The sequence below is a fragment of the Limulus polyphemus genome, unplaced genomic scaffold (genome assembly GCF_000517525.1).
Source record: "Limulus polyphemus unplaced genomic scaffold, Limulus_polyphemus-2.1.2 Scaffold1326, whole genome shotgun sequence".
Taxonomy (NCBI): Eukaryota; Metazoa; Arthropoda; class Merostomata; order Xiphosura; family Limulidae; genus Limulus; species Limulus polyphemus.
In genome coordinates, this window is record NW_013666936.1 from 156,335 (window position 1) to 168,846 (window position 12,512).

The following is a 12,512-nucleotide window of genomic DNA, read 5'->3' on the forward strand; positions in this document are numbered from 1 at the left end:
GTTGATTCCATTGTTGCTTAAAATGTTTGGCTAGTTAATGACAACTGGATGACCGTGGTCTTACCTTTTGGATTAACACTCCAGACAGTCTTAAAGATGTTCTATGGATCTAGGCTCAACAGCTCATTCTAATCTGTTAATATTGTTACTTTAAAACAAGGTATAACTTATGATAGCAGTCAATACCCCACTGGAACAACATAGTAGCCTACAGACTATAAATATTTGCCATGGCCAATTCATCGTACTAATTAAAAACCCTTTAGAAATCCGTGGACGTTTAGACAGGCAGAAACTTGACAGATAGAACTTACGACTATTAATATGTAGAACGCATCTCACATGATTGTATTACATCGCAATCATTCGCAGTTGACGCAACACAACCGTCATCAAATTGTTCACCAGCCTGCTTCCGAGTCCTTATTCACCATTGTTTAGAAACTGAATGACGCAGTTATCATAATTAAAACAAAGGTAATTTGGAATTAATCGTTAAAATTCCATTGATGATGGGCTTTGCACATTTCATAAAGTTCACCACAACTAGTGCGTGGTCATATTGAATGTAGAGAAATCACTTAGGATTTCTTGCAAAGATGATTGCAACATTTCTTCATGCGGGTTTATCTGGTAGATTTATTTCCTACAGTTAAGTATATCATAATCATATAAAATGTATTACGGAATTAAATAGAATTCTGACCTCACTGAATTAAGGAGAAAAACTGGATACAAATTTCACAGTAAAACACTAACACATTATTTACCTGCATAAGGATTAATACAAACAAATACAACTCAGTCACAGTCTGACATATACACAAAAACGATAAATACTTTTTTTCTAAATCTGGAGAAATATCTATGCCAGTGGAGAATCATATCTAATATGATCTAAACGAGAATAAAATAGAGTCAAATCTCCAAGATGGAATTTGTTATTCATGTCCCCTTGTCACCCTTATTAACAAAAACATAGAAATCAGTCTTCAGGCATGTATAAACATGCTGGTATGACCAGCGAATCCATTAGTACAATACTGAAGACACCTTCTGGCCTTGACAACGTGTAACTAGCACAATAATATGGTCAACACAATCCAAATTTGCAGCCTATACGTCACACGTCACCAACCCTATAAGTGTGAAAATGTTTGTTAAAAAAAATGTTCATCTTTCTAAATTAAAAGAAAGAAACTCCTGGTATGTTCATCATACCACAGTTAGAGTTCTATAGGTGAACATGTTCCATAAACCGACACCATTTTCAGGTGTCCTGAACAGTTTTTACATTATGCCTTGTAATGGTCCCATGCACAGTTGATTATACATGACCTAGCATTGTGATTATTTTACATCAACTGAATAATTTTCTATCTCACAAATTCTGGTAATTTATGATATGTCGAAATCTTGCACACACTCAACGCCATTACATTAACTATTTGACGTCCCTTGCAGAGCATTCTGGAAGAGACGTTTAAAAGTTGTTTCTTTGGATCATGGTTTAACTTGTAACGTCTTACTCTGAAACAAAGGATAATTGAATTGGTTTCTGTTGTCTTCATATTATTTTCTTTAACATCAAGAGCGTAGTACCAACCGCACAATATCAACTATGTTAACTATATAGGACCGTATAATACCAATCACACCAACCGTATTGAACTTACTCTATAATATCAGCTCTACAAGCCGTATAGCACCAATTCATAGTAACTTTTGCTCTAATCTGTATAAATAATACATATTATTTTCATAAAGTAACTTTGTACACTATTGCTACAATCCATGCGAAGGATAACAAGTGTATTGAAATTATATCCTAATTAAAAGTTAAATATTTAATCGTTACCGCATTATTGATGGTTTCAATTTACATATTCAGTTTAGGACTCTGTTATTGTAGTCTTGGTAGTTAAGTTAAACATACGCTTTCTGTTGATCGTTGACATTATAATCTTAGCAATCTAACTCAAAGTTACTTTGCCTTATTAGTACTTCTATAATAAACATTTCACTTTTTATTTCACTTTCACATTTTTTCCATTAATCATATCTTACTTTACATACGTTGTACCATTAATCATATCTTACTTAATATACGTTGTACCATTAATTATATCTTACTTTATGTATACGTTGTACCATTAATTATATCTTACTTTATGTATACGTTGTATCATTAATCATATCTTACCTTACATACGTTGTACCATTAATCATATCATACTTTACATACGTTGTACCATTAATCATATCTTACTTAATATACGTTGTACCATTAATCATATCTTACTTAATATACGTTGTACCATTAATTATATCTTACTTTATATATATACTTTGTACCATTAATCATATCTTACTTTACATACGTTGTACCATTAATCATATCTTACTTTATGTACACGTTGTACCATTAATTATATCTTACTTTATATATATATATACGTTGTACCATTAATTATATCTTACTTTATATATATATACGTTGAACCATTAATCATATCTTACTTAATATACGTTGTACCATTAATTATATCTTACTTAATATACGTTGTACCATTAATCATATCTTACTTTATGTATACGTTGTGCCATTAATCATATCTTACTTTATGTATACGTTGTACCATTATTCATATCTTACCTTATGTATACGTTGTACCATTAATCATATCATACTTTACATACGTTGTACCATTAATCATATCTTACTTTATGTATACGTTGTACCATTAATCATATCTTACTTTATATACGTTGTAGTTATCAATGGTGTTGTCAAATGCAGTGTAAAGATCGTTTAAGAGATCGACAATTTCCATGGGTTCACTATAGGCGGAGATGGTGGTAAATCCTACAATGTCACTGAAGTAAATGGTTACTTCTTCAAACTTCTCTGGTTCAACTGGTAATCCCGCCTTTAAGTTCTCAGCGACCGTACTGAATAATAAATAGAGAAGCACACATTAGTCTTGAAAAGCAACAACGGAACAAATAAAATAGACAATTATAGTGCCAAAGCCAAATGTTAGGATCTTTAAATTGTTGAGAGTAATCAATCTTTCAAAATTACTTCAAGCTATAGCTTCGCAGATGTAAAATTGTTTGTTTTGACAAAACTTCTATTAAGCAGAGTAATTTTTAGAACATGGATATACTGTCTAAAGTATTGAGTGGAATTTATTGCTTTTTCCGTTTTGACTGTATTTTTCCGCAACTCATAAGTTTGATTTGCATATTTAGAATATTTAAGTGTTGTTTGTTTTTCTGTTTGTTTATGCATTCTTTTAAATGTAAATTTTCAATTCTCTACTACTTACTAAACTGATTCCATGTTTTTACTTAAAACTGTTGGAGATTTGATTTTGATTAGTTTTGACCTGGTATTATTTCTAAACTTGCAACGTATTATTGTTATAAGCATATAAAGTTAACGTCCATTCTATTCTAGGTCATTCTTGCCATTTTATTGCTTTTAGAAAAGGCTTAATGTAGGCAATTTTTTGTACCTAGGTAACATCCGATTCAGTAGCTGGTCTGTCTTCTTTTTTTCTTCGTCTAACTGTATCGTTCGTTCTTTAATCAAGTCCTCTAAGTTATTCGAATACTTCTCCAACATTTGAAACATGGTGTCAACGATGTTGACTTTTCTGAAACAATAAGCAAAATTCAGCTACAGAACATTGTTGTAATAATCTCGACTCGTCTTCTGGAAAATAAGACATTATTAGAAAGTTGTAATCGTAACATGCTAAAAACAATTAACAACGTATGTGTTAACCTTAAACTACAGTACAAGACATGAACAATACTAATTGAATAACGCGTTAGAAACAGCGACGACAGACCTATACAGTTTTTATATTATAAATCAACAAAGTTCAGTTTTAATAATATAACCCTCTTCGTTAAGTAGAAACTTAAAATAGGAATATAGTATAGAGTGAAGCAATGGGTTTTCTTATGTATTTTTGGAAAGGTAATTGAGTTTAAAAGAAACAAATAGATATATATAATAGAGGAAAATGAATTTCGAGCTATAACTAAGCATTAATATTTAAGTATCTAAACATTGAATTTTTATCAAATTCTACAATACATTGTGTCATGTGATAAACAATATACACAATTACAAGATCTTCATGGTTTCATATTTTCCGTAGCCATGGCTACACATTTTCAAGTGTTCACAATTGCTGCTCCCCAATGGCACAGCGGTATATTTACGGACTTACTACGCTGGAAACCTGGTTTCGATACCCGTGATGGGCAGAGCCCAGATAGCCCATTGTGTAATTTACAGCTATCTGTTAATACGTACTTTCCTTGGTTCAGCCTTTTGAACTGTTCATTAATTTCACCAAAGTCGGGCCTCATATCTGGGTATTCTGCCCAACACTGCCTCATAATGTTGATAGCTTCAGGTGGCGCTGCTTGCTTGGACACTGAAGGTCTGATGAGTGGTGGAGGACACTTTAGTTTCTCAATCAATTCTAACAAGAAAAAAAGAAAATAGGCTTAGTACCAGATTTCATGCTCATTCAGCTAAGGCGTTTTACACCCTGAGACTTTTTCCATAAGAAAAAGAAAACATTTCCTTAATGCTGTGTTTATATATATATATTGGTTAGACCTCATTCAGTGGTAGATAGAATAGACAGATAGGTAAGTAACTGATGACCAGAAATTCTATGTAATAATTACAACTGTATAAGCAGCCTTTAAACATTATGTATAGCAACAAAGCACATTGGTTTATAAATATTAATTTATAAATAAACGTACAGAAGGAAACACGTTCTATTATTCAGTGTCTTTACGTGACGAGAATAATTGACAAGGTGTTTATACGAAGCCAGGTTTGAGTTAATACATTGCTTAAAACAATATAAGAATAATCTAATTTTTTAAATTCTAACATATTCATTTAAACACTATATATGTAGTTCACAAACAGAATGAGAGTGTAGGTTGATATTATTTTATTTTATTCAAAAGGTTTTATAAGTTAATTTTTTTTAAATCGTTATGTACCTGAGGGTTAAAAACAGCATTAACTGGAGTTGAAGGTCAAGAAGAACAGATTATTAGGATGATACTATAAAAAACTACAGTATTTATATCTCTAAGGTTTCATGAAAAATCGTACCACGACAGTCTTTATTGAACACCACTGATTTTGGAATCACTTGCGCAATAGGTAAACCTAAATGATCTGGTCCCGAGAGTATTTTCAGTGTTGCAACTTGTTTAATATCACAAGTAAGAAGTTTTTTTTGTCACTAATGTCTTGGAGATTATAATTATGTTTTCAACTCGACAGCGCTGTAAAAGATTACAGATGTGAAAATGATAACCTTGTTTTGATTCTTGGAGTTTTGAAACTTTTTATTTTTTTGTGGGTGAGTTTCATCCATACTCTTTTGCTATTCTTTTGAACTTTCGGGACTATAATCTACTCGTTATTAGTTAAGTTAAGTCGAATCTTTTCTAAATAATTTTGAAACTTAGAGAGCAACTGTTGGCACAGTCGATGCATGTTATTTCTGATTAGCTCTTGTTACCTTTACCATGTGTAAATATTCCACGCACAATTCAACAGTTCATATAATTCACGTAAAGTGCTTCTTAAGCGTGATTAATAAGATATTAAAGCTCACTCATAGAAATTCTTTCATGTACATCTTAAGTGAGCGGTTGTTCATTTTTGAAATATGTCAACGTTCAATACAAGTTTCAAGGTAAAGTATTATTTAATTGATTTGACCTAAAACCAAGACAAATAATTACATGTATAAATTATGAATTTCAGACACTGTTTTGACTACGTTCACACCATAAGTTACATATAGAAGATTTCACCTTCAGCTGACAATTGCAGCATGGAATAGGGCTGTCCTCTAACGACTACTTCTTGCATTATTATCGAAAAACTGTAAACATCTCCAACTTGAGTCCCCCTTTTGAGCAATGTTTCATCTCGCAGAAGTTCTGGTGCAGCCCAAAGTTTGTCTGTGGAGATGGCAGACAATATAAATGTGAAAAATGAGAACTGAATTCAGTATTGTAATAATTATAGAATATTGATCAATTGTAACGTGAACATATATATCTTTGCTGGTTTTATCTGCACTCGGAGAATTAAAATAAGCCTCAAAACTTATCTAGTAAAGATTTGCGTAATTTATTTTGTAGGATTTAAATTTAAGAGTTTGACAAAAACAAACAAGTCTATCATTACTATGTTTAAAACTAGCGCCAGGTTAATTTTAAAAACAAACATTTTCAGTTTAACCTGTGCCTTAAATATTTTCATGCCATTTTACGTCTATAAAGGTTGATCTGTGGCGTAAATATCATATAGTTTACGCATATAAAAATCCATGTTAAGCTATAGGCTGATTTGTCCAGTAAATGTTATTCAGACTAAATCTCTAAAGAGCAACTTATACCAAGTTGTCATACCAGTTTAAGTCTATAATAGCTGATCTGTAACGTAAATACTATCTCTATATCAATAGTTTCAGTTTATCAAGGTTGGCTTGTATTGTAAGCGTTATTTATATATCTATAGTTTAAGTATATAGATGTTAGCCTGTATTGAAAATGTTAAAACCAGCACGGAAAACAAATATATAACGCAGGCGGTAGCACTGCTTGTGTAGAAATGGCTCGAATTGTTCATCGAAATGATATTCTAAATATTTCCTCAATAGGTCATTAGAAATGTACATACTATACAGTGTTTCCTTTTATAACAATATCTATGTAATGGCTGAGTTACAAGTTCTGCGAATGTCTGTAAATATCATAGCAAAAAGTTTGAATTTCTTGTTCTTCTTCTTTCTTCTGCTTCTTTTTTATTACATGATAATTCAAAAACCAGTACAATGGCGTCAACCAATTTCACTGAGGTGACATAGTTTCAAATGGAGTATAATAACTAGTAGTAATTAAAAAATTAGAATTTAGTGTAAACGATGTTATCATTTTCCCTTGAAATTTGGTGTTCTTTTAAAAAGCTTAAGTACAGGGTGAAACATAATTACCAGCCAATAATCGATAAACAATAAATATTACAATTGGAACTTCATTGTACGTAGAATTTGGTTATAAATACAACCTTTCTATGTGTATTGAAACACTGCATTAAAAAAACAAAAAACAAGCGAACAAGTAAAGAGAAACTTTTCAAAAAAGGAAGTAAATGTAGGGATGGCTAATATCAATCATTCAAAAACAATGCAAACAAGATGGTAGAGATGGCATTTGCATCATTTCTACACAGGCAAGAATTAACACATAACAATATATATAAAACTATTCTCTTGGAAATATGATGGTCACATATTCTGTTCTATGTGGTTTTTCGCTCGCGCACGCACGCACGTGGATAAGCAACCTCTCAACTTACTAACATGTTTTTTGTGGGGTCCACATATTGCATTATATTAAGTAATTGTATGGTTTTTGTTGTTAGAGAATTCAGTGAAATAAACTGACGACAATATAACAATTGCTCGTTTACTATGTAAAACACGCAGGATATATAGCAATAACAAGTGTAATTGATGGCATTTTGGTTTATATTTTTGTGTGTAACCCCTACATTTCTAAGAACCCTGTAACCAATAAAGTCATATATCCACATACAATTTGATGCATAAATATTTATTAAGAAAACTGTTACAAAAACAAATGAGGTCCACATGTAGTTAGAACTCCTTACCAAAAATCTCGTTTTAAAGTTATAATTTCGACAATTGCGTAAACATAAAAAATAAATACGTTTTAAAAGAGCACGTGTTTTACGTACAGATGGCTAATCCATCTTCATTGGAGTGACAACAACTCCTATCTCTGAAAGAAAGCCCCCCCCAGTGGCACAGCGGTATGTCTGCGGACTTACATCGCTAGAATCCGGGTTTCGATACCCGTGGTGGGCAGAACACAGATAGCCCAGTGTGTAGCTTTGTACTTAATTACAAACAAATTACTGAAAGAAATATTCTTGCTAATTAGAGTGTCCCTCAGATAGATAAGTAAATATATATTTCATGAAATTGGAGATAATTTTTGTTTTATTTTATTTATAAGCTAGTGGACTTTAGCACTGGCCAAAGCACAGGCTCTCCTCCTTCAATTTCTGGAATTCCGTCGTAGCACGTTTATAAGTGCACAGTCCAGGTAGCATTGTAGAAATAATTAGTAGAATGCGCTCCTTTTATGATTTAACCTTATGTGTAAGCTGAAGTTATACACTTGACAGTGTTTTCTGTGATAGTTATTGGCCATTTCTATTTAATATCAGTATAACCTTTAAGACAAGGCTATGATTGTCTTACTAACATTTATAGAAGTAATTTGAGTTTACATGAAATATTTTATCTACAGCCTTAGACCAAACATCGATCGCCAAACTTCGTCTTCTGAGCAACATAATGATTTTTGATGTTGCTCATTTTCGTTTTAAGATTTCAAAAACTTAGTTCCAGAGTACTTGCTGAATACATTAACGTACGAATTAGACTTAGCGATATAAAAGAAAACAATTCCGCCACATAATACGCCGTTTTTCTTCTCAGATTTGAACTCATATGTAGTTGTAAATATTGACTATTGCCACTTCGCAAGTTGTATTCTCATTGTTCATTGTAACTTAATTAATGTTCATAATATTAATAGTAAGAATTACAATAAAAAGTTACTTGAAAATATTTCGATAGCAGCTTATGGTCTTTTAAGGGGGACACAAGTTTGTTTGTTTTTTCGGCTTGGATCAGCAAAGAATACTGTAAGTGGAAGTGGAAAACAGCCCTATGAAATATGGAATAATCTTACTAAACTCATTTTGTCCTTCCATTTTTATTTTAAGTTGTTCTCTCTGATGAAACCATATCAGGTTCATGCGATTTATAATACTTAGAATATAAAACTAAATAATTAAATAACTTTAAAAACCTTTCTCCTCTATTCGAATTGTTCTAGGTTCAACCTTTGAGTTACAAAAACGAGTAATTAAGGTGAAAACAGGTTTGTTTTTTTTAAGAAAATGGTTTGATTACAAATGAAAATTTAACTACTTGCTAAGAGGAAGCTGTGTGTGTGTTTATTTTGTTCTAAATATATAAGGTTTAAAGTTTCAAAAGCCACTACGTATAGATCCACTCTATGACATATTTACCAAAAGTTAAATAATATATTCGCTTGGTATTTTCGTTCGTTATAAGTCAAACGACTGCCTACAATATAACGCCTCCCCACTGGTGGGTCAGCGGTAAGCTTAATAGCTTTCGCCACTTTTTTTCTTTATTGCAAATTTCTATAAACCACACTATTATACTTAGCTTAGCTCAAACCTATAGCTCCACATTATGCCAAACAACAAAAATAAACGTAACATCTTATCTCTAGATCAGTTCAAACCCACAGTGGTCCCCAACGCACGTTTAACTTAGGAGTTATATCTTCAAAGTAGCAAGAGAGGAATTTATATATATACATATATATTTTTTTCAAATAATAAAACATTTTTTATAGTACTTTGTTTAAATATTTATAAGTTTCTGGTACGACAGCGTTTAATTAATTCCGTTTACAAGACTTGAATTTAAGAAATCGCTTGTTTTTGTTTAAAGATTAAAGAGAGCTTTAAGTTCTTTCTTTTGCTCAAATGGTTATGTACTATTATTAAAGACAATAAAAAGGAGCAACTGTTCAGTTCAATAAACAAAAGAACGATAATAAAACGTCTATCATTTCTGTCTTAGTTAATTGGTGGAAGAGATACACATAAATTGATCTGAAATACAAGCAAGTGCTCTAGTTAATATATTTTCTGTGTTGCAACTGTGAACGTAAATATTATGCCTATTTTTATGAGAACTGTCTTCATGCTAAACTGTAATCTTTTAAAACACGAATCAACACACACTGCGCAGAGTGAGAAAAAAAAAACTTTTATCAAATCCATGTGCACTAACAGGAATGAAATGTTCTGTAGTTAATCAAGCGAACTCTATATGTTTCGCCTCAGCTAAACAAATACAGTTTTGTTTCCTAAGAAATAAGCATAATTTAAGCTGTTACTGTTTTTTTTCGGAAAACAAAATTGCTTAAGGAAGCTTATAACATCCATAGAACAAGACAGTACTTTATCTGTTAAATTTGTGTAAGAAAGTTTAATGTTTTTTTCCTTAACATTTGTTTATTTATTTATGATTTATTTGTGATAAACAGAAACAGTTGTTTATATTTTGGTCATTGTACAGATGTTGAGTAGGTTGTATTATGTTGCTATGTCGTGCTCTGTTTGACGAACATAAATTTCGACAATAGCCCTTCAGCGTGGTTTCCATTGAACAAATGGCTCCATCGTAAGGCTGTCATGTTAAAAGAATAACACTCCTATCTGCAGGCTTTCTATTAACCATCTAGTGTACGATGGTTTTCCAGGGCCCATTTTAACAGTCCAACTGCACAGAAATCATATGCACTAGGTAGGCTACTTGATCGATATATCTTCGTATGGAATAACATGAATACGCCTTTTATTTCCAGCTGATTGAGGTATGTATTGGTTTAAGGGATATTTCATAGAAGCAACTTGTATACAAGTGATTTGCGCTGCTTTTCCAAATGAGTACCATTCTTGATAATGTTGCATACTGTTGCGTAGGGCATGTGTACGGCTTGTGCTACTGACCTTCATGTTCATGGATTCTCATAAGTTATAAAGTGCTGCAGTTTGCTTACCACGCCTGGGTTACGACTTATGGCAGTTATCTTTTTATGTGGTCTTGGTGTCTCAAGTTGATCTATATTCCCATGTTTTCCAATGCCATTAAATACAAAGATATCCCCGTCTTAAAAATTATAAATTCCTGATCTGACTCCATCTTTATGACCTGAGTGTACGAATATTCTACTCGGGGAAGGACTGTCCTGATCATTCCCAACGCCGTTTACGCTGTCTAAGTGCAGTTCTGATACATTCCATTCCAGTGAGACTTTATATCGGCCGTGATTGTTATGTGACTTGTTGATTTGTACATTCAAAAATAATATTAATGTAACGCACTCAACCCTCTTGTAACACGACGTTCAATAAGATTATGGCATTGTGAGATATGAGGTATTATTTCAAATCTGGTATTCTAGACTGTCTATCTGTTTAATCTTTATCAACTTTCTATTTAACGTTAATCTTTGTAAGGTGCGATTCTTTTGTCACATATCTTAGTTATCTGTTCTTTGTTTAGTCTTAATATGCGTAATGTGTTACTTCTTTATCACAGGCGTTATTTGCTTATTCTTTGTTAAACTTTAATCTTTGTAAGGTGTGGTTCTTTTATCACAGCCATTCGTTGCCTGTTCTTTCTTTAGCCTTTGCTAAACCTTTCAGACCTTTTTTTCCCTGCTTAACCTTAATGTTTATACGACCACCGTTATATTTTTGCGGTTTAAACTTCTCCTTGGTTACGTCTACTTCTTACTAGCACAGCCTTTCATTCTCTATTATCTCTTTAACTTTAGCCTTTGAATATACGGCCTAATTTTTGTTATTCCAGATTAGAAATGGATGATTGGTAAACTCAGTGACTTAATCTAGGAACTGATTGTTCTAAAGAGAGAGCCAGATACGAAACTCATATACTGAAAGTACAGTATTGATTTAATTATTAAGAAGGAAAGCTGAGAGATATATTGTTCTTTTGAAGGTAGATTTAAATCTAGAATAACGAAGAATCCATCTTACGCAACGTAAATACTACAAACTTATTAGAAATACTTCTATGTATCAGAAGTTCATCGAGCATTGTTGTAACCAGCTTTGTCATGTTCATAAAAGAAAAGTCTAGAGCCTTGAAACATGAAACAAACCTTTTTTTTTTGTTACAAAATTAAATCGTTTCTCAAAACTGTATATAGGGATACTTTCAAAACGTAAGTCAACGACTGACTTGCTATCTTTAACTGTAAGTTGTAGAGAACGGCTAATTAATCATCTTTAAGGGTAAGTTGTAGAGAACGGCTAGTTAATCATCTTTAAGGGTAAGTTGTAGAGAACGGCTAGTTAATCATCTTTAAGGGTAAGTTGTAAAGAAAGGCTAGTTAATCATTTTTAAGTGTAAGTTGTAGAGAAAGGCTAGTTAATCATCTTTAAAGGTAAGTTGTAGAGAACGGCTAATTAATCATCTTTAAGGGTAAGTTGTAGAGAAAGGCTAGTTAATCATCTTTAACTGTAAGTTGTAGAGAAAGGCTAGTTAATCATCTTTAACTGTAAGTTGTAGAGAAAGGCTAGTTAATCATCTTTAAAGGTAAGTTGTAGAGAAAGGCTAGTTAATCATCTTTAAGGGTAAGTTGTAGAGAACGGCTGGCTGATTGTTTGTAATTGTAAGTTGTAGAGAAAGGCTAGTTAATCATCTTTAAGGGTAAGTTGTAGAGAAAGGCTAGTTAATCATCTTTAAGGGTAAGTTGTAGAGAACGGCTGGCTGATT

General features: G+C 32.2%; 1 protein-coding gene across 2 annotated transcripts in view; it reads right to left on the minus strand.

Moving 5' to 3' along the window:
* LOC106463109 (retinal guanylyl cyclase 2-like) overlaps positions 1 to 12,512 on the minus strand; it is a 74,318-nt gene that overhangs the window by 18,036 nt on the left and 43,770 nt on the right. For both annotated transcript variants that reach the window (XM_022390529.1, XM_022390528.1), the window contains exons 10-13: positions 5,875 to 6,024; positions 4,334 to 4,505; positions 3,522 to 3,662; positions 2,760 to 2,952 (exon numbers count right to left, since the gene is read on the minus strand). In XM_022390529.1, coding sequence (XP_022246237.1) covers positions 2,760 to 2,952; positions 3,522 to 3,662; positions 4,334 to 4,505; positions 5,875 to 6,024 — 656 coding nt within the window. The remainder of the gene's footprint in view (positions 1 to 2,759; positions 2,953 to 3,521; positions 3,663 to 4,333; positions 4,506 to 5,874; positions 6,025 to 12,512) is intronic.